Source organism: Amborella trichopoda, chromosome 9 (assembly GCF_054954075.1).
Source record: "Amborella trichopoda isolate Santa Cruz 75 chromosome 9, AtrichopodaSantaCruz75HAP2 v2.0, whole genome shotgun sequence".
In the NCBI taxonomy this organism is placed as follows: domain Eukaryota; kingdom Viridiplantae; phylum Streptophyta; class Magnoliopsida; order Amborellales; family Amborellaceae; genus Amborella; species Amborella trichopoda.
Genome location: NC_142344.1, coordinates 3038904 through 3062400, shown reverse-complemented (window position 1 = coordinate 3062400; position 23497 = coordinate 3038904). Strand labels below are relative to the sequence as shown.

General features: G+C 36.1%; 2 protein-coding genes across 3 annotated transcripts; one reads left to right on the top strand and one right to left on the bottom strand.

The window, feature by feature from the left end:
• Positions 1 to 6861: 6861 nt before the first annotated feature.
• Positions 6862 to 17532, top strand: LOC18437699 (glutaredoxin-like protein). Its single transcript, XM_006847899.4, has 6 exons — positions 6862 to 8819; positions 13358 to 13413; positions 13546 to 13776; positions 15465 to 15756; positions 16365 to 16561; positions 16846 to 17532. The coding sequence occupies exons 1-6, from the start codon at positions 7392 to 7394 to the stop codon at positions 16997 to 16999; spliced, it is 2358 nt and encodes a 785-aa protein (XP_006847962.2). The 5' UTR covers positions 6862 to 7391; the 3' UTR covers positions 17000 to 17532.
• LOC18437698 (Pentatricopeptide repeat (PPR) superfamily protein) lies at positions 17355 to 21779 on the bottom strand. 2 transcript variants are annotated; one of them, XR_002281546.2, is made up of 3 exons: positions 18968 to 21732; positions 18094 to 18487; positions 17355 to 17841 (listed from the first exon to the last, which is right to left on the bottom strand). XR_002281546.2 is itself a non-coding variant. In XM_006847898.4 (2 exons), exons 1-2 carry the CDS (start codon positions 21508 to 21510, stop codon positions 18361 to 18363), a joined length of 2670 nt encoding a protein of 889 aa, XP_006847961.3. In that variant the 5' UTR covers positions 21511 to 21779; the 3' UTR covers positions 17807 to 18360. The 2 variants fall into 2 exon arrangements, 1 of the variants encoding a protein (XP_006847961.3); XM_006847898.4 differs by having other exon boundaries at positions 17807 to 18487; positions 18968 to 21779.
• Between the last annotated feature and the right edge of the window lie 1718 nt (positions 21780 to 23497).

Below are 23497 nucleotides of genomic sequence, written 5' to 3'. Positions count from 1 at the left end.
TTTCTATTTGGAAATTAGTTTAATAGGGTTGTGCCTTTATCAAAATAAGTAAAGTCTCACTCTATAAATCATCGAAAATTGTAATTCAATTATTAGAAACCCTTTATATCAATCATCTTTCTTGAACATTATGGTTGTGAAAAAAAAAAAAAGATAAGTTCTAAAAATATGGTTATTGTAACAAATCATCTAGACCATCCATTTCGCCCTAAAAATATGTGTTCATGTATCCGTAAGATCTATACCATTTTTTGAATTTCAAATTTCATTGTCGATGTTGGAAATTGATTTTAGAACCATCAAAGAGATTTTCTGTTGCCGAAAATGCTTTTTGAACAAAGATTTGAGGTGATGCTTTATTTTGTTTTTTTTAAAGACCAGACGTTATAGAAACCTCATCCTTTCTATTTTTATTATGTCATTAAAACTTATTTATACCTCACAAAGAAACCTAATTAACCTACAATCGATCTGATGAAAGGAATGTGTAAAATGTATAGTCCACTCTACAATTCCAAAATTTTGGTTACTAAAATAACAAATCCTTTTCAAAGGATATGATCTCTACTAGTGTTTAAAAAATCGGAATCAATTCTCGTCTTGCCGGGTCCTGTTCCGAGTCGATCGATCTTGACTTGAGCAATTCACAAGCCGTATCAGCCACATTTAAAAAAGAAATCAAGAGAAAAAAGCTAAAACCATGAAAAATCGAGGGTAATTTTTGGGGTTCGTGGAACCAGAATGGCCTACCTAATGACCCCCTTCGACTCGAGCGATTCCAAGTTGCATTGACAATTTTTAATTTTTATGGTTAATATTTGAGAAAGTATAGGGTTTCTTCGGACACAATAGATGAGTAAATTTTTTATAATTCATTGTACCATTTCAAAATTTAATGAGCTCCATATGTTCTCTTGAAATGGTTTAAAGGGTATTAAAATTTGAAATGCAAGAAGAGTTCAATTTGTGCCACTTGACCGACTCTTGAAGCTCAAGGAACCACCAAACAAAACGACCAATTCTTGGTCGCCTATTTTCTTTTTAGTACCTTGTTGACTAAGCCGGTTTCAGCTGAATCATCTGCTTATCCTGTTCCTCATTTCAATTTATTTTATCTTCTCTTTCATAGTTTTTGGGACAGATACAAAATCACACATTTGGAAGACATCAAAACCCATGCTTGTATACTTTTATTATTAAAATAATGGTGCAAAAGGCTCAACTCGTCCAATTCTATCTTGTCTAACCCATGGAGACTTATTTTAAGAGTTTAATCTCTACACAAATATATACCCAATTTATGTTTTGTTATGGGTGAGGTTTGCATAAGGTGTGAAGAAGGTGCACCTCAAAACTATGCTGAAAATGCGGTCTTGGTGCCACAAAAACCTTGTGATGAAATGAAAATATATTGTTGTCCCCAATTATAAAATTTAAAATTATAGAAATTGTGACAATCAAGCAGATTATAAATACTTGAAAATCTTAAAAATAGACTGTCTAGGTAATATGTTAGAATTTGAACTATTGTTAGGATTATAAATCCATTTTTTTCATGTCTATAAATCTCGCGGTGGAAATGGTTGATTTGAGGGTTTTCCAATATGAGAAAAACATTATCTAGTACGCTCTTTAGGTGCACATTACTCGTACAGGATATGGTTGACGCCTTATATAAACTTTTTCCTTTTTTAATATGTGAGTGGTAATTTAAGTGATGGTGAAATATGCACTAGGCCAAAAGTCTCCTTTAGTGGCGACTAGTCTTAGCCTGCATGGTCCCACATCTAAAGTTGGCATAGCTTTCATAAACTTTAGAGATATTTAAATGAAAAGAATTATATAGTCTTGCGGGAGCAAAATGTACAATTACCCCCTCTGACAAACTTATAATTAAGAGTGTTTTTAGGACCCTAAATCAGTCAAATGCGACCTATTCAACCATTTTACCTAGAGGCCGACCTAAAAAAAAGATAGAGCAGAAAAAAGTGCCCTAGAATCCTACAAGACAAATCACTCCCTAATATTTCATGATGCGCTCACACTATCTAATTTTTTGACAGTTATATTTAGATGTCCAATAAGTATTCAACCTTTCATTGTAAGGATTGTATATTTCACGATTGTATATTACACGACAATTTATCTTTAGTATAAGGCTGTCCCAATTAAGCCTGACCATTAGATGTCCAATTGGATGGCTTGAGGTGTGTCGCGAAATTCAAAAAAAAAATTTGTTGGGTTTTGAGTTTAGTTACAAGAATATTTATAACTATTTGATTGAAATTTAATAGAAAAAAATGATTGTGACTTCCTTATACTAAAAAAACCAAACCCTTTGTATACCTTTCTTTTACTTGAGTAGGTTATTTGCTGAAAGGAGTAAATATATATATATATATATATTTCTTACAAGCATATAAAGGACGATATCACCCGTCTTCTTTTCTTTTATTTTTTCCTATTGCTAGCACAAAAAACAAATTTCACGACCCCCACCCTCTCTTTATCGTCTGCTTAATGTTTGCAATGTCGTTAATACCGTATCTTTGCGTATGAACCATAGTTACTAAGACTGGTGAATCAACGGTCAGATATGCTGAATTAACCACTGGTGCCTTGGTTAGTTTGGTACAAAATAAAATATGAGTTTCGTAGAAAACCGATTAAAAACAATATTTGAATAGTTTTGACCTATCATACTAGAAAGTTTTAACCGATTTTAACCAGCTAAATGAAGTTTGAAAACTTTTTTTAATATTTTTAATATTTTCAAACTATTATATGTATTTTCTTTTGTTTTTCTAAAATCCAGTTGAACCAGTGGTTGGTTAGACGTAGATCAAACCATTCACCAGTTCAATGATCAATTCAATCCCACAAACTACTAGAGAATTTCTCATGAGCAAAAAGGAGAGCAGTATGAAGTACATTTTTGTACTACATTCTCCTATACTAGACTCTTCTTATGAGAGATAGAGAGTAGGGAAAATTGCATAAAACCCTTCAAAATGAACTTCCTAAGCACTTTACCACCCACCTAACCTTTCCTAACAATTTTTTTCCCAAAACTATCTTTTCTAGCAACTAACCCCCAACACAAAAAAATCATTTTTTTTACAAAAATACCCTTCCAGTATATAACAAATCATTTTCGGATCCCAATAAAAATAAACGCCGGACTAAGTCTTACAAACATCGGATCACACCCTCCATTGACATATTCGCCAGACTACCCCTTCGTAACGTTAGACTGGTCAATTCTAGTGACTTCAATGTCAGACTACTCCTTCCAAACGCTGGATTGCACCATTTATAGTGACTTCAGTGCCGAACTGCCCATTCCAAACGCCGAACCAGCGAGTTGCAGTGACCTCAATGCTGGACAACCTCTTGAAATTGTCGGACTGGCTGCTTGAGGTGCTGGACTGCGCTTTCGTAACACCGTACTAGGCCAATTCTAGTGATTTCAATGCTGAACTGCCCCTTTCAAACGCCAGACTGCACCATTTACAGTGACTTCAGTGCTGGACTGCCCCTTCCAAACGTCGGACCAGCGAGTTGCAGTGAGGGTTACGTATGGGTAAGGTAGGGGTATTTTAGTCTACTTTTTTTTACTTTTTGAGTTGGGGGGTTATTTGCTAGGAAAGATAGTTTTAGGGAAAAAATTGTTAGAAAAAATTAAGTAGAAGTAAAGTGCTTAGGAAGTTCATTTTGGGGCTTTTATGTAATTTTCCCTATAGAGTTGGCCTTCCCAAACGGCCTAATTTCAAAATTGATAATTGAATAAAGAAAATTGTTTCATGCAGTGTATACCGCATTTCTTCATTTACGGTCTCGAGGCATAAAGCATCTATCTTAAGTGGACCATCTAAAAACAATTGAAACTAACAGTCTGACTATTTTTTTAATAGAATTATTATTTTTAATTATTAAAATTTATTTATTTATTCCATACTTATCATCTTCGTACAGAGATTACATCACCTTGAAAGTTAGGTCCAAAAATCCATCTCAAAAATAAATTTTTTAAGAGGGGACTCCTTCTAGATGTACTCATTGAGACCGTGTACACCGAATAATGCCCGCCATTTTCAGCCCATATACGTCAACATTGTCATTCGATGAAAACGTCCCCCTTCTCAAAACCTATTCGAAAGCTCCACGTGAGGTGAGAAACAAAACCACAATTTGATGGAAACTTTGATCTTCAAAAAAAATAAAAAAAATCTCTTTCAAAACCTTCAAAGGTCGACATGTCCACTAAGGGCATTTACGTCAATTTACACGCGTTTGATTGACTCATTCTTTCTAATCCCGTCACTCACTGCTGCAAGCCTGGGTTTCCAAATTAGGGTCAACACTCATGCACAAATCTCTACTAAGGGGCTGTTTGGATATCTAGAGATATTTCTAATAGAAAAATGCCTTTTTTAGAATTGGTGGAGAATTTCCTTAAAATATAGGCATTTGATGTTTGGATAGCATCTAGTAAGAAACTAAAAATATGCAGCATTGTTTGGGTTGTATGAAAAATGCCTCTCATTACAACCAAATACTTGAATGATAACCAGGGAAACCATAGAGTGTAGAATTAAACAAGCATCAGAAATTGCGACTGCCATTCTATGCAGTCTGATTTAAAATAGACAATTGGGATAGCTTTAGTCATGATGTCACTCCTAGTATTGTTCCACTTTAATTTTCTAAAAATTATGAACTATTTAATATTTTACCCTAGGTTGATAGAATCAAAGCGTATTTTGAAGTGTGAATAGATGGGCTATTTGAAATTTGATCAAAAGAATTATGAGTTATTTGAAATTATATAAAAAAATATGGGTTATAATAGTTCAAATCTTAAGTATAATTTGATAAATTTCTTAATTTATTTAACATATCATCTACAAACAAATTTTGGAGAGTGTTTGCTTATTTTAGATGTGCTTCTATAAGAAGCACTCACATCCCAAATTTCACGTCAAAATGATTTATAAACTAAAAAAGAAAATTTAATTGATGTCGTCTATTCAAGATCAGGATATAAGAAGCTAATGTATTTTAATTCATCTTTACCATTTCCTCCATTTCCCACCCAAAACATAGGCAGCAATAGTAGTCGAGGTTCAAAAAAACGTGAATAGCAATAATTAAGGAGAGGAACGTTAACATAACAGTTATAGTCCTTTGTAAGAGCATAATAAGGGAAAAGGGAAAAAAAATCCCAAATAGTTTATGCTTATGCATGAGCAGATTGTACTTTTAGAGTTGTCTGGAACTTGATAGCCTCTTCAGTCTAGAGATTAGTCCAAAAAAATCATCCTGAAAATGTTTTTCCAATTGAACAGACAATGGAGCTAAAAAGAGAGAAATCTTCAGTATGACCGGATGTTACAATAACTCTTATGAAAGGTTTCTATATTTCCCCTACAGTGTATAAGATCTATGCTTCCCCTACCATCCATCCAATTTTGATCGAGTGAGTCATTCACCGTTTGATCTTAAATCTGACGCTTCAAAGTATTTTATTTTTATTTTTTTATGTAGATATTATATGAATATCAAATTTGGTACATGCCATCTTCTCATTGGGGCGCACCTACAAAAAATATTAAAAATATTTTTTTGATAAAACATAATAACCAAAATACCCCTCAAAACTTTTAGAGGTATTTTGGTTATTTTATTTTATTAAAAATATTTTTTTTATAATTTTTTACATGTACGAGTTTAATAAAAGATTGGACAGCCAAAATTTGGTATCAAAATAATTTATATAAAAATATTAAAAATATAATAATGAAGAGATGTGACAGTGTGATTGGGGCAATCTTAGCCCTCCATTCAGAATAAATGGTTAGATAAGGGAAAGTGTATAAGTTCTATGTTGTAGGAAAAGCATAGAAAAGCTTGCCCATAATTCTTGCTCCTTGATAAGAAATTGAGTAGCTAAGGGTATCACCATGTCATGACTCAACGTCCAAAAGAAAAAATTCAACCAAATTATAAGTCATCGGGTTTCACATCTGACGACTAGGAATGATTGTAATCACATAATACTAAACGTAAGTGATGTTAATAGTTATTGAAAGCAATTCCAAAGTGTTTCAACTATAAATCCTCTCTATATTCGAATCCAATTCCACTTATTGATCAATGATTTTGGAAACACTTATAACATAAAGAGAGATGCAGAGTGCGAGTCTTAATAGATGTTATTACGATAGAACTAGCCACCGAACCGGTGAGGGGTATTGCCGGTCAAAAATAGTTATGTTGTTTAAGTGTATTGTTTGGAGTTTTTTCTTTAAAAAAAAAAAAATCGATAGTCTTATATATAAGTTTATCATTTTAAAACGCTATTTTTAATTTCGAAAAAAGTTTAATATAGTGAGTCCCTAAACAATCAAATTAAGCCACACCTCACAACATTACTAGAGGAGGTTGTTTCAATGCTTGAAGACCCTCAATTCGATCTTGCCGACCTCAAGATGTATGGATATGGGAAAAACTAGATTTTCAATATTAGAAATGATACATCTTGTAATGTATTATCTAGGTGGTAAATTTTTAAGATTTTCAAATGTTTTTATTTATATATATATATATATTTATGCGCTCAACCTACACTATTTTTAAATCGTTAAATTTTATGATTAAAGATAAAAATAAATTTTCAGATTTCTAGTACTGAAACAACTATTTAAAAAGTGTGAGACTCGTTTTAGAGGCTACGTGAACTCGTTGTGGAAACGAGAGAGAGAGAGAGAGAGGAATTCAAAAATAGAGGGGCGGTCGTACTGTATACGATCGAGAGGAGGTCGCTTCCCCATATAGTAGTAATACAGAGTCTTTTTTAGAGAGAAAGAGAGAGAGAGAGAGAGAGAGAGAGAGAGAGGTCATAACAGCAACCGTAATTTGACCCCTTCTCATGCGTATCCCTTCACCATAAATCCCTCCGCCTTCATCGCTCTCTTCCTCTCTCAACACCCATCATCTTTTAGCCTCTTTCTCTCTCTAAACGATTCCATTAGTTTTCATCGCTCTTCCTGTTATTTAGCTTTTCTCGTTCCTTTTCTCCCAGTCTTTTCCTCTGTTTTATTCTCCATTTTGTCCTCTCTTTTTCTTTCAGTTTTTTCTCCTTGTTGCTTCCTGTTCTCTCTGTTTCAATGGCTTCTCTCTCCTCTTAGGCTTCCCTGCTCTGATTCTTCATTTTAATTGTTCTGCTTCCATACCTGCTCTTTTCTCGTCGTTAGCTGCCAATTTCTCTTTATTCTCCATTTTATTGTTTCTCGTTTTTAGGTGCCAATTTCTCTTTATTCTCCATTATATCGTTCTCTGTAGCGTCCGTTTCCTTTGAGCTTGTTCCCATACTTTTTTTTCTAGCTCCTATGCTTTCATGGCTTCAGCGTTGTAGTTCTGGCCGTCACTCCTCTAAAATCAGAAGAAACCGGAGGAAAATGGAGGAAGTAGCTAAATCAGAATTGGATTTTCCTGCTTCTGAGGTTCCTAATGGTTCAAAAGCCATGGATTCACGCCCAAGAACTAGTGATCGCCGTAGAGTTTCATTGAGAGATGAGTTTTCAAAATCTTTTAGCGATTCAGATGAAGGAAATGGCGAAAAATCAGCTACGGTTTGTGAAGGATCCTTGATAAATGGTATAATGGAGGTTTCAGATGAGAAGGCCCCTGTGGAGAATGGTTTTGATGGAGGAAACAACAAAAACGGGGTTACGGTTAGTAAAGAACCGTCAAAATCTGAACCAGATGAAGAAAATGGTGCAGAACCCGTCACAAAAGCTCGTGATTCGCTTGAAAATGGTGAGAATTCAATCGAAGAATGTAAAGATCGCAGTTTAGAGAGAGAAAATGGCGATGAAACAGTCACTGATCACGAAGATCGCTCCATTACAAATGGAGTAATTGAGACTCATTCACAAAAGCCATTAACCTGTGATAACAGCTCAGATGAAGAGAACGACAAAAGTATTCGCCATAAGAGCAAATCCCTTGATTACAGAAACGAAGAGAAGCTCTTAAAGCCCCACTCATGGCTTCCTCAACCAGAGGTTCCCCAAGGGCTTCTCTCTGAGCCAAAAAACCGTAACAAAACCCCAGAACCTCAAACGGAGCGCTCTATTTCTGAAACCCGAGACATGCCGTCCTTCGGAAAATTCATTAAGGAACGAAGCAACAGCTTATCCTCAGCAATAGTCAAGCGCATTTCTTCCCTAAAGGATAGCGAACCAGATGAGGCAGAGAAAATCTCTACAGTGAAGCAGTTTAACCTAACTGGTTTAAAGGTAATAGTCCAGTTAAAAGCTAAAGAACCTGAGTTCAAAGGAAGGATCGCCTTCTTTTCTAGGTCAAATTGCAGAGATTGCAGCGCTGTAAGGGCTTTTTTCAGAGAAAAGGCCCTAAATTTTGTCGAAATCAACATCGATGTTTATCCATCGAGAGAAAATGAGCTTCTACAGAGAACTGGTAGCTCCTCTGTTCCTCAAATTTTCTTCAATGAGCAGCTTTTTGGAGGATTAGTGGCTCTGAATTCCCTGAGAAACAGTGGCCAGTTCGAGAGGAGATTGCTTGAATTAACGGCCGGTAAGTGCCCACCTGAAGCTCCTCAACCACCCGTTTATGGATTCGACGATCCAGATGAAGAGCACAAGCAAGATGAACTGTTAGGTATAGCTAGGGTTTTGAGGCAGAAGCTCCCTATACAAGATAGGATCATGAAGATGAAGATTGTGAAGAATTGCTTTTCTGGTGGTGAAGCGGTGGAGGTCTTGATTCAACACATGGATTGTGGGAGAAAAAAGGTACGCTTACTTCTTCACTGTAACTCTCTGGTTCTTTGTTTTCTTTGGTTTGTCTGTAAATGTTTTTAGGCAATTTTACTTGTTTGCTATAACTTCTCTGGTTCTGTGTTCTCTGTTTTCCATGTAATTTTTTTTGGTCTTTTGTTATGTTTACTTGTTTACGAAGCTTCCTTGATTCTGCGTTTTCTACGTTTTCTTTGGGTAAGTTTGATTCTGTGTTTTTTTCTGTAAGTTTTATTGGGTGTTTCTTGTTCCGTGTTTTTTTTTCTCAAGAACTTTTTTTTTTGGGAAAGTCTTTTTTTACCTGTGTTTTCTCTGTCAAATATTAATTAAGGCTGATTTTCTTCTTTTTCTTTTTGTTCTTTTTCATGTGTTTTCTTGCAAAAATGGAGAACTTTTTCAAGAGAAGTTTGGATATTGGAGTTGGGTCTGGTTCATTTCAGTAAGTGTCAGGTGACACAGAAAGTCAGAACCAAAGGACGTGATTCAGAGCGAATTTTATCCTAAATTTCGTTGAAATTTCAGATAGATTTCGGTGGTTTCTTTGTTGTGCTTAAGATTTCAGAAGGGATTATTGGATTCTCCGTTTTGTTTTCTCCCCCGAAAGTATGTAATTTAGCTTATTTTGTCTTTTTTGTGGCTAAAATCAGAGAATGGTTTAATGGAATCTTTTCTTTTCCCTCTTAAAAAAAATGAATTAAAATCCTAAATTTGGCCAGAATTTGATGTTTTTCAGATTGGGAAAATTGCAATTTTTAAGAGAAATTTATCAAAAGTACACCGGAAGAAGAATTATTTATGATCTTGATGGGGATTTTAAAATTAAATTGAATGTTAGTCCTTCCATTGGTATTTAGATAAATTCCCCAAAGTTTAATAGTCAATTTGGCTGCTTTGTCTATTGGAGAATATTAAAATTTAATTACCAAATGATGGCAAAATAAGAAGGCTTTAGGTATCTCAACGGTTGCTTAAAGCAAAGAATCCTGAATAAATGGTTTTGACCGTTTTACTTTATCCCCATATTTAGGTCCTAGTTTTTTTTTGACAAGTATATTTAGCTCCCAAAATTGAGCATCTTTTCTTGTCTTGATCCTCTTATTGAGGAAAAGACAACAATATTCAAGAAATTTTGGAAAGGAGTTCAGCTTTTTACCATTACTAACCAGCTATGTAAGGGATCTAAAATCGAATAATGCTTGGGTCATTTAAAAATCGTTAAATTTTAGTAACCGTTATAATGAGTTTTAATTTAGTGAAAAAATACTTAAAACTTCACATCAGTGGTTTAAGAAAAGGCATTGGGTCACCTTTTCGAGCTTCCGAGTTGTATCTGGCTGTTTAATATAAAGAAATTTAAAAGAAAAAAGTATAGAACCAGGGGAATCGAGATGATTCCCGGGTTTCTCCAACTAGATCCACCCATTTTCTAAATGGGAATTTCTGATTCAATAAGTGATTCTACAAATACCCTTTGGAAAAGTAACTAATTCAAATTCTTTTGAAAAAAAAAGTAACCGTTTAAAAAATGTTGACTGTTTCAATGAACGAGATAGTTTCCTTCCTCCAAATGGAGGGGAAAACCAGACCCTTTTCCCAAATAATTGAAGTTCTATTGTCTTGTGTGATCAGTTATTTTCTGTTTACCCCTTTACTCCTATCCTATGAGAGATTGGGTCACCCTAGTTTTAGTATAAGGTTTATTACGCTGACAAGTCAATAACAAAAGTGGGATATGGTTTTCTTCTCTTGTGTTTGGTAGGATATCGTTGAACAGTGTTTGCGTACCTTATTTTATGCTGAGAAAGTCTTTTCATGCCCCTTTTGCTTTTGGGTGTGGTTTATGACCTTTATGAGAGACTTACAAGGCGTTGTAAATTCACATCTCATTGGTCCTACTAGAGCACGTATTTTCGGAATGGGAAATCTTTGTAGTGGCCTTAAAATTATTTTTGTCATTATTTGAAGCTCCAAAAATGTTTCAGATCTAGATTTAAATATATGTTCAGAAAATGCATCACATGATATAGAGCTTAAACCACTTTTAAGGCTTGAAACCTTTGTTTCCCCAAGTATTTTTGAAGTTAAGATGATCGATTTATAAATTTACTAGAAAAGAAGGAGCTGTAGTTTTCCGAGTTGCCTTAACTTGAGGTACTGCTTTGTAGGCAATAGCTAAGAGTTCAAAAAAAAATATTTTGTGCTTTACAACACATCTAAGCTCTCAAATTTCACATTAGATGATTATGTACAATAGGCAAATGATCTTATTGCATACAATCCCTTTTGATAAAGCCCCCGACCTACAAAATACTTTTAACGTTCTTACGTTAGAAAGTCTCTACTTTTTAGTGTCCTTTTCTGGCCCTTTAATTATGTACGAGCTCTAAGCCATGATAGGCTCCATAAATTTTGCAAAATTAATGCCTGGAACGCGTGGTGTAATTATTTGCTCAGGCCCTTTAATTATGAGTGTCCAACACTAATATTTTGGCGAAATTCAGTGTTATTTCGGCCGAAATCCAGTCCATGATGGACCGCTTTGAGGGCTAAAATGCTCTTTGGGCCTCCAAATTTGCATTAATATTTCATACTTTAACCGAAATTTAGACTTAATTTCGTTAGGGTTTTATTTTTGTGATACTTCATCCAAAATTTTCGAATGAATATCCAAATTTGGATAAAATTTTTTTAAAATGAAGTAAGTGAAAAATTAGGTTGAAAATTGGATCAGTATGTAAGAAACTCTGGTCCCTGGTTAGGTGAAGGTTTGAAATTATGCATGTTTTCTTCTTTATTGGCTACTGAAATTCATTCATCATAAAATTCATTAAGTCAAGATCGGGTTCGCGTTTATTGTTAGATTTTTATAAATAATTTAGTCAGACTTGATCCTTTGAATTCCAGGGGTAATTTTTGTCAACTTTGAAATTGTTGCTCTGACATCCATGTATATAACTCACTTTTAACTATCTTAAGGGCGTGTATGATAATGGGGAGCTGCAGGTTGCAAAGCCACATTTATCCCTAATTGTAGCACTTCCAGTGTCCGATAATGGGAAGTGCTGCTATTTAGAAGTTGCCACTTCCTATGACTGCCAAAGTAGTGTGTAAAAGGGAAGCGGTGGCTTCCTTGCTCACCATGGAAGCTGCCACTTCAGAAGCTCTAGAAGATGTGGCTTCCACCAATCAAACACGCCATAAAAGTTTAACCAAAATTTGGAAATATGCATCAAGTTTTAGAGCTAGTTTGAGTGGAGCACTTGCTTTATATAAGCCACTCAGCCTCTTTTGCATGAGGTAATAGAAAAAGAGGGATTTTTCTTCATATAACTTTAGGTCTTTTTAAAGAAGGGCATTTTCGCCAAGTTTGTAGGAGCGGACCAAAACTTTCCCCTTTAATGCCTCCAAGTAAAAATCGGAGAGTGAAGGTCTCAAAGCTTGTCGATGCAAAGTTGACACTTATCATAGGCCAAAGATTATGCTCCGTCGGGAGCATATGGGGTTCAACTCCTCAAGTAGAATGTTTTAAGACCCTAAATTTTATGTTATGATGTAACTTCAATCTTGTGACCAACCTCTAAAAAAAAAGAATTCCCAAGTAATCTATAAGACAGAGTGCCTAAGAAAAACATCCTAAGATTAAACAAATACCATTTTGGAGTAATCTGATATAAAATACTTAAAAAAAACTCAAAATCCATACCTTTTGATTGGAAATACTTGTGGGGTGATTCTAAAGTGATTTCCAGAATTTCATATTAAAAAGTTGGAAAACAACAAATATACTCCCCTTTGAACAATTATAATCCCAGATAACCCTCAGATTATTTGAAAGCCCATAGACCCTCTACAAATGAAAAGAAAATAACATTTAACCCCCTTTTCATTTGTACATATTATAATATTTATCTTTTTTTACTTTTTCGAATGACCCTAGAAATGCCCCATGTTATTTCTCTCTTTCTCACCCATGAACCCCGTCCTCCCGCCTTCTCTCTCTCTCTCTCCTTGTGAACATCACAAGTAAGTTAAAAGAATCGTCCCAAATCCCATTTATATATTGGGATTATTAGAAAAAAAATGAAGGAAAAACTTTTTCAAATGTTTCTTTGGTGATTTAAGATATTGCAAATAAAAAATACCAGCTCCATCAATCCCAGCGAGGCTTCTTATGCTTGGGCATGTGCTGAAAAACATCAGCTTAGCCCTCAAAATCATAGTATAAACATGCCATCATTGGACATTACACGTTCTGGAATGAAGCACAGTTAATGTCAAATTAATACTCCTGATGTTTAAAGGCAGACCTGCATGGATCATCGATTGAGATTGGCAACAATCGAGACCATTCTTTACAATGCACAGCGGCCTAGCATGGTTTCTGGCTTATTCCAGAAAATTCAAAATAATAATCAGAACTATATCATTTACTACCACATGGTAATTCATGTAGGATACCCAACTCAAATAGAAATATAGGGCTCGAGAACAATCTTCATCTGCTGTTTCTCAATGGTCTCATATGGCACATGCAGGCTATCGAAATGGGGAAACAGCTCGCGAGGAAGCATTTCTTCCATCATGTATTCCAGTAAGTATCAATGTATCATCAACTATAATTTTATATCACTACAAATACAGTACTATAGCACAAGAAATGAAAGACAGTAGCAGCAACAGTTAAAGCTCCTACTTTCTCTTTTTGATAATCACCTCTGTTCAGGGAAAATGACTTCGAAGATGGAAACCATTTCTATCGTTTCCTCGAACACGAACCCACCATACCCAAATGCTTCAACTTCCGAGGATGTACAAATGATGATGAACCAGAGTCAGCCCAAGTGGTTGGAAAGAAGCTCAATAAAATAATGTCCGCCATACTCGAGGCCTATGCAACAGATGACCGCTGCAATGTGGATTATCACCGTATTAGCAACAGTGAAGAATTCCGAAGGTAATCCTACCAACCCATTTGCTTATAACTTAACCTGCCAATAATATATTAGAACAATCAGTCACCTTTACTTAAAATATATATATATATATATCAGCTTCTAATATGAAAGAATAGTTTAGACATCTCCAGAAGCAAATGTACCAAAGTATAGCTCCCCATTGAAATGAATAAAAAACCGGAATCTATGAAAAATGCCAGCCATAAGAGCATTAGTATGATGTTAAGGTGAACTTTTAGGATTCTTATGAAGCTCATGAACAATTAACCCATACCAACATAAGATTCAGTTTGATTTATGAAAATTCATCTTCAGACACTCGACCTTGGCCCAAAATGAACTACTAGTCATTGCCCCTATCTACAAATTTGATAATTTAAACCATGATATATGCTACATTTGTAAATGAGCTTTCGGATAACAATTGAGCATTTTGATATCAAAAGACAAGCAGCCGCCTCCACCATTTTAGCATAACAGCTTTCCACTCTCAAGGTAATCTTTTCAATTTCAAGATTTTACATGGAATGAATATGAAGAGGAACAAATTAAATATTATAGTGGAACTTATCACTATTGACACAAGAGTCACAACCCAAATGAATTCAAATGTAAACTTCTTAAGGATTAACTTGTTGAGGATTGATATCTTGTATTCTGAGAAAATAGATCTGTTTAGGTAGAGTCAAAAGGACGACTCCGGAGGGCTATTACAAGCCCGGAGGGCCGAGGGCCCGAAGGGCTTGATATATATTGTTGTGATTCGATATACATTGTTGCGATTCAATATATATTGCTGCGATGGGGGGTTCATTTAGGGTAATAGTGGAACTTATCGCTATTGACACAAGAGTCACAACCCAAATGAATTCAAATGTAAACTTCTTAAGAATTAACTTTGTTGAGGATTGATATCTTGTATTATGAGGAAATAGATCTGTCCAGGTAGAGTAAAAAAGACGACTCCGGAGGGCCATTAAAGGCCCGGAGGGCCGAAGGCCCGAAGGGCTTGATATATATTGTTGTGACTCGATATACATTGCTGCGATTTAATATATATTGTTGCGAAAGGGAGTTCATTTAGGGTCAAAGGAAAAACGTAGATTTTTTTGTAATTAGAGAGAACAGAGAGGTGTGAGGAAGAAAGCTATTGTAACCCTATTCTCCATTGCCAGTAAAGAAGCTCTCATCTCCCGTTGACGTAAGCACGTTGTCGAACCACGCATATCTTTGCATTATGGTTGGTTGTCTTTTTCTTTTGTTATTTTTTCTTTCTTGTTTTTGTGGATTACTTTCCGCGTCTACAAACTTATCATCCCTACATATACTTTTAAAAGGTTACTCATAGGAATGGAACTTTAGATGTTGGACTGTGAAACGTCTTGACACAAGCCTGTTTCCTTACATATACAATATTTGTCACTACAATAGCAACATTACCATATTTCCCATAAAGTGAACCTCGTTCACATACTTCAAAAACTTTGGACAATGAATATTACCATCTATTATTTGTGGAAAGAAAGTTTCAACTATCTCTGAAGCCATAAATTACGTTCCTGTCGGAATTCAAATACCCAAGTAATTTTGTCTGGCTAATATTCATGAAATATCTAGCATGCCCAACAATTTTCTCATTACAATTTTAATTCCATTCTATCTCAATAACTGGTGAACTATCTTGCAGATATGCAAATCTTGTACAGGATCTACAACGCACAGACATCCTAGCACTCAAAGACAACCAGAGGCTTGCTTTTTTCCTAAATCTCTACAACGCAATGGTGATCCATGCAGTCATAAGGATTGGAGAACCTGGGGGAGTAATTGATCGGAGAACCTTCTTCGGAGAGTTTCAGTACATAGTAGGAGGCTACCCATATTCTTTATCAGCAATAAAGAATGGAATCCTCCGAGGCAACAGGAGGCAACCATATACTTTGGCAAGACCTTTTCATGCCAGTGACAAGCGACTGGAGGTACAAAAAATTCTTATCTTCCATCTTTAGTGACCCACCAAACTTCACACAATTTTTTCTGTTATTTCTCCATATTTTATAACATGGCATTATCACGTAATATAATACTTTTAAGACCGAGTGAAGTTTGTTCATCTCGATAAAGAATTTAAGAGTTTTTTACACATGTATCATCCTACTGTCTAGGCAAATCATTTTTGGGCAGGCTGTTTTAGTCATCACTCATCAGTCAAAGGGAAAGTCTGAAAATAACCATAAAGTGAGAAGCAGGAGACATATTTTAGTGCCCCATTGAAACTGGTGACAACACAATACATGTCTTGAAGCTCAACATAGGAATCTGAACTGCATGTTTCCAAATTATAATTTGGTGGCAAATGATCAAAACTGCCCCTGCCTAGAAAGGATTTGCAAAATAGGGCAATGCAATATTATTGGCAAAATTTCTGGGAGTTAACAGACTTTTATTGGGTAAGTGGGAGTTAACAGACTTAAGATAGTGGGAACTAAGTGAGCAAATCCTAGACATTCCTATATGATGTATATGCATAAGAAACTAAATGCTGTTACAAGACACCTAAATATATTCAAATGATGTGCTATTTCAGGCCTCCCTTCCAAAGTTGAACCCATTAATTCACTTTGGATTGTGCAATGCAACAAGATCAAGCCCAACAGTTAGGTTTTTTTCTGCCGAAGGAATTGAAGCAGAACTAAGATATGCCACAAGAGAATTTTTCCATGGAGATGGGATGGCAGTGAATTTAGAGAAGAGGACTGTTTATCTCACAAGAATCATGAAATGGTATGTCATAATCCAACAAAATCCATCTGAACACAAAAGAGCAATTAATTGCTCATCTCTGTCATAATCCATCTAACAAGTTGAGCATCTCTCTCTCTCACACCCACAAACACACACACACACACAAAAAGTGATGCTAGCAATTTCTCTCTCTCTCTCTCTCTCTCTCTCTCTCTCTCGCCCCTCCCCCCCCCAAAAAAAAAAAAGAAAACAAAAACACACACAAACAAAAAAAGAAAGAATGTCAACGGTTTTATTCTGATGCTAGATTTGTGATCTGCCAGGTTCAGTGCAGATTTTGGTCAGGAAAGAGAAATTTTGAACTGGGTACTAAACTACACAGATGCAACTAAAGCAGGTCTTTTGACTCATTTATTGAGTGATGGGGCCCCCATTAATATTGTCTATCAAGACTTTGATTGGTCATTAAACTCCTAAATACAAGAGGGATGGCATCGTGTCATGCCCATGCTTCCACCTAGCATGAATCCATAGCATGTTTGGTTCAACAATGGTGAGTCCAGTGAGGACAGTAAAGAATGTGGTCGAAGAATGATTGATGCAACAGTTGCAGGAAATCGAGAAAGATTATGGTGAGAAAATGCACCATTGAAAAATATAACAGTTTTGGATGTTGTATATAGCATATAGTCTGGAAGGTCATGCATTTCGTAATTTGAGAGTGTTGTGGTTTTTTGTGTGTATTCGTCATTCCCGTGTGTTCCAAACTTCCAAAGCACCCAGCCAACAAGCCAGCTCAACAAAGGTTCAGCTCAAATAGGCAGTGCAGCAGTGCGGTGTTGATTGAGCAGATGCATATTTGAATCAAATTCATATTTTACATATACAAAGATGCAGCAATGCGTGAATTGGCCATGTTCTTCAGCAATTCTTTTTTCTATTGTGTGGACTCCTTGAATCAAATGGTCAAAATGGAAAGATTTTGAGTGATTCATCACTTTTCAGATGAAGCTGAGTGGATTCAAAATTCATCATCTATCACACCATATGGGCATAATTCGTAAAGTTCGCACAAGTCTCGGGGAGGGGGGAGGGGGGTGTGGGGGGAGAGAGAGAGCATAATAAATCCCTGTCCCACAAGCAATTCAAGGCCTGTGGGTCCACTAAATCCTCCCCTAAGCGGAAGGCAAAGTTTCCCACCAGGCTAATTTGCAATCCCTTGACGGAGTGTTACTAGAAAGCCTGATTGGAATCCATAACCACAAGGCCATTGAGGCTATCTTCTTTCTTTTCTGTTGAATATCCACGTATAAATGAACCTGTTACATAGACGATATGGAAAAATCTTTAAGGCAGTGATTTTGATCTATAACCTAAAACTAAACTATACTAGTAGGAATACACTTCTGGATTCTGTGATGTTATACAATGATTGCTTGAGTGTGAAGAACATACATAACATATATTGTGTGTATTGTGGCTTGTGGATTCATGACCAAAAACTTCCGATGAATCCAACATCAATAAACAAATGAATACACTCGACCATGACAAGAACGTAAACCTCTTACCATGCAATTGAAAGCTTAAGTCCAATATTTTATATTGGAGTGGCCTTCCCATTTTAAGAATCAACACACCCCCAGTGATTACTGAGACGAGGAATCTTTGCACAATTGCACCCCAAACCATATCCAAATCCTGTGGGCATTTCCTGCTCCCGCTCCCACTCCCACGGGCATTCGTTCCTTAGCCATCATTAAGCTTGATTATTGTAAAATGGCATTGAAACATAAATGTCATGCATTCTCAGAACAAAATCTTTATAGAAAATTGCATCATGCAAATTCTTCCCAATCCTCAAGAATGTCGTGTTTTGGGGGAGGAGAGGTCGGTATAGCTCCTTGACCCCAACCTTTTTGGATCCTTTTCAGCACTTTCATTGCAATTCCACTTCCATCATCCCTGCAGTAAGGTCAGCAACAATACACATTACAACCAATCTCTCATGGATGAACTAAAAAAAGGAGACACGATTCTGGAGTGATAAACTCATCCACATATATGAAAAATGCCATAAATACATCACGAAAAATAAGGGGAGAATTTCTAGAGTAAAAAGTTAGACAAAAGCAAGAAAAAAAGGAAACAGGGTAAGATGTTAAGGCAAAAAACTTGAAATGCCAGATAAAGGGGCAGAGTATCAGCCACACCGATTTCTAATATAGCTATGCATGGAACAGTTCCAATAGAAATATCTTTGACCCTCATAAGAGAGATATAGTAAATTGTCTATGTTAAAGAGAGCTATTTGTTGAATATATTTGATTTTCTTTATTTTTTTGCATTTTTTAAAATGCCTAAAAGCCATTTTTCTTTAATTCTTGTTTTTCTAAAATTAAAAGAGTTCGTTGTTTTCGTGCTAAATTCAATATTTGAGCATACCTGTGCAACAAAGACTGCCAATCACTTCCACCACTCCCATCTTCCTTCAAATGATTCCCTATTGATTTCTTCCCATCCAATCCCTCCTTCCGAGTCCTCTTCTCCCTCTTTAGCCCCAAGGCTTTCAATTCCTCGTACCTTTCAGCCATTTCCATCATTTCCTCTGCAAGCTTATCGGCATCATGCTTGTGACCATTCTTTTCCAAAGCCTCAACCACCAGCAAGAATGCGGCAGGGTTGAATACACAGCCTTTATCCCTCATCTTCTCGAGTATCTCTTGTGCCCCTCTAAAATTGCCTGCCTTGCAGAAATTCTGTATTAAGCTTGTATAAGAGCATCCTTTAAAATTGATTCCTCTTTCTAAGATGGTTTCAAATAAGCCTCGAGCTTCAGAAACCCTCCCACCCACACATAATCCGTTAAACATTGAACTATATAGATCTTCTTTGGCACCACATATGATTATAGCTCTTTCAAAAACCTGCCACGCTTCCCCAAAGTCCTCAGCCTTGCAAAAACCTTGAATTATCATCTTGAAAGAAGAAGAGTTTGGAGTGATATCCCTATTCAACAATTCATCCAAAAGTGAAGCAGCCTCTTTTACCCTTCCTCCCTCGCACAGGGCACTGATCAAGCCGTTATAAGTAAATATATCAGGAAAAACACCCAAGTTTTGCATATCTCTAATCAGCCCATGGACTTCATATATCTTCCCCTCACCAGCCAATCCCATGACCAACAAATTGTAGGTTATGGTGCTTGGCTTGCAACCCTGTTTCTCCATATCAGTCAAAACCCTAAAAGCAGTCGAGAGTTTCCCATTCTTAACATAGCCATCTATAAAAATGTTGTATATAAATTCATCAGGGGCTATGTTCTTCCCAACCATTTCCATGAACTTCTTCTTTCCTTCCTCTAATCTCCCAGCCTTGAGCAAACCATCTATAAGCAACGAGTAAGTGACCACATTTGGTAGACACTTTCTACAACTATTCGAATCCACAAGCCCTAGAACTGCATTTCCAAGGTCTCCAAGAGCAGCAGACCCGTGCTCCCACATACCATCCATGATCGTAATGGCCTCATCTAACTTCGCACTCTTACATAAGCCATCGATCACTATGTTACATGTCATGGTATCCGGGATCCTGCCTTTCTCACTCATCCTCTGTAAAAACCGCTTAGCCTCCAAAACTCTTCCTTCTCTCCATAGACTTTGCAACAAAATGTTGCAGGTTACAGTGTTTGGAAAGCATTTCTTAGAGCTCATTTCATTAAGGACTTCAATGGCTTCTGAAACCATACCTTTGGAGCAATACCCATGAAGCAAAGTGTTGAAAGAGACGTGGTCTGGCGAAATCCCATCGGATTTCATGGAATTCATGAGGTTTAGAGCATCACCCATCATGTGATCTTTACATAGCCCACCCATCAATATGTTATATGAATAAATATCAGGCTTTACCCTATTTTCTGCCATTTCTTTTAGAACAAGTTGGGCCTCATAGAGGTTCCCACTATTTACCAGGCAATGAATCCATATATTATAACTCTCGACTGAGTTGAAAAACCCATTATCTTTCATCAACTCGACAAGAGCCAGGGCCTCCTCCATGAACCCATTTTTGCCGAACCCATCAAGCATTATCCTGCAACTGATTACATTGGGCGATGGAAGACCATCATCCATCTTCATATCATGGAAGATTCTAGAAGCTTCTAGAACCTTCTGGGCCTTGCAAAGAGCAGAAAGCCGTGCATTGAAGGTAACGATATCAGGAAACAGACCAGCTGACTCCATTGCCCCAACCAATTTTTCTGCCTCCTCTGTTTTCCCCTCTCTGCAAAAGCCAGATATAATGGTGTTATAGATTACCTGGTTAGGGGAAAACCCAAATTTATCCATCTCATTTATAAGCTCTAGAGCTTTGCTTGAGCACCCAGCTCTGCAATAGCCACGAGCCATGATCCCAAAACTGAAGAGATTGGGTTTACAACTCTTGGAATGCATTTGATCAAACAGTTGACGAGCATCGCTTAGCCGACCAGAATTGCAGAGAGATGACAAAAATATGTTCACTGTGTGAGTTTTAGGTGAGACCCCCAAAATAAGCATGTCGCTGTAAATCTCAGGCACTTTTTCTGGCATGTTTTTCCAAAGAAATCCTCTCAGAAGGACATTATAAACATGAACTGGAGGCGCAATTTCAGAGAAAAGCGCACGAAGTGTTTGAAAAGCTTCAGTGGCGACGTCAATTCGGCCAGAATTTGCAGAGACTTCTACAAATTTGCAGAGGGAAAAGTGAGAGAATCCCATAAATTTTCGGACGAGGAAGTGGCGGAGATTGCAGAGCATCTTGGGTCGTATTAGGGTTAGGGTTTCGGTGATTTTGAATATGCATTTTAGTTCTGGTTTGGAGGATGGAGATGTGATGAGTAGCTTGAAGAGGTGCCATGAAACAGAATGGTTTTCTCTCCTGATTTCTGTGGTTTTAGAGAGAGGAGTGGCCTTCTTCCTGGTTCTAGAGAGAGAGAGGCGCATAGTATTTGCCTTTCAATCAATTTTTCGCAGGAAATAATTTGTCTTTGATTTTCAGTTACTGGGGCGTTCGCGGATAACGAAATGCCAAAAGGTTGCATCGTCGCACAGGTCACTCACTCCAGCAGTCGCATGTGTTTTACGTGTCCCATGTTATTATCATCTTATTATCCTTTTTTTCAAGAAAAAAGTTTATATGAGGATGTAGAACTACAGATCCCTCTCAAAAATCTATCGGAAAAAAGTAGTTTTGATGTTGAAATTGATCATCTAGACATCAAATAGTGCATTTTACAATATATTATCTACACCGTCCATCTTTAAGATTTTCATATGTTTATAGATCTACTTGATTTTTACTATTTTTGAAATTTAAAATTTTATAATTAGATATAAAAATAGATTTTGAGATAATCTTAGAAATATTTTACAACAAAATTATATACCATGATAAAATTTGAAGGCACACCTTACCTCTACATCTACGGATGCATCCGTATGCCAACTACACCTTTTTTTTCAATTATTTAGTGTCGGTTACACAAATCATGGTCTTGCTTTATTAAGTACCTTAAGTGAAGCCATAAGTCCCAATATATTTTTTCACTACTTTCAACCATGTCGTTTAGGCCTACCTCTTGACCTTTGTGAGCTTTCCCTTGAACTAACTCTTACATCCTAACAGGTGTTGTGCTAGATTGATCAGCCTACCTAAATCTACTTTCTCTCATTTCTATCCATCTTGGTAACTTATCGAAATACACTTAGTTTTATTAAAGGGTGTGGCTTGTATAAGACCGATGCCCTAACCAATCAAAGTAATGCACACCTTCAAATAGTGTCCAATATATTGTTTCATTCTAGAAATCTTTGTGATGGCTTGAAAAATTATTTCCATCTCTAATTAAAAAATTTAAAGCTTAAAAAATAGTGTAGATCGAGCATATATATAAATACTTGAAAAACTGTGAAATTGATTGTCCAAAAATGCATTAAAAGATGCACTATTTCCAATACTTGAAATCCATTTTTTCTCATGTCTATACATCTTGAATTCGAGATAATCAATTTGAAGATTTTGTTGGGCATCGAAACAACTTCTTTGGGTTGAGATACGCTTTAATTTGATTGTTTAGGGCCTCGCCCTTATATAAACTTTTTCCTTTGTTAAATATCTAACACATAGATTAAAAATTTAGATGTGTTGGGTAGATCATCCACCCACAAATCTCAAGTTGGATCATCCATTTGAATTATCAAAGTAGGCACACTTATAAATATGGCTAAAAGATGCAAATGTAGTGCTATAAACCTTTACGATAGCTTTAAACGTATTTCTCCCTAATTATAAATTTCAGAGCTCCAAATATGGTGTGGATTGGACAGATGTATAAGCATTTGAAAAATTTGAAAATGGATGTTATAGATAATTCGTTAAAAGATACATTATTTTTAAGACTTGAATTCTTTTTTTTATGTCCATATATCTCGAGGGCAGGATGATCAAGCATATAGTTTTTTAAAGTTGGAATAACCTTTTTGGGTAGATTTTTACTGTGCATCATACTTCTTTAATATAAGGAAGACACCATATATAAAAAAATTTCTTAAATCATTAGAATATATCTGAAAACGCAAAATAACAACCTATGGAAAAATATACAATAAGGCCATCTATTTTTCATACAAATAAGTCACATTGATTATCGACTGTTGGATGTTAAATCGGGTCGCTAGGGCTGTTTATTAACAAGGCACAAAGTCCATGATAAAAAAATTTGAACTATGTGATACACTTTGAGCTGTCGGAAGTCACATCCAATGGCTAAGATCTCATAGAATACAATCCCAAAATTTAGAAGGACATAGGAATACATCCAGAAAATAAAAATAGGTTGTTCTCGGCTGATTTCCAATTCGGATAGGGCTATTTGCTATACGGATGGAGTATCTTGAAACATTTGATCTAACATTTTGCCCATTTTCAACT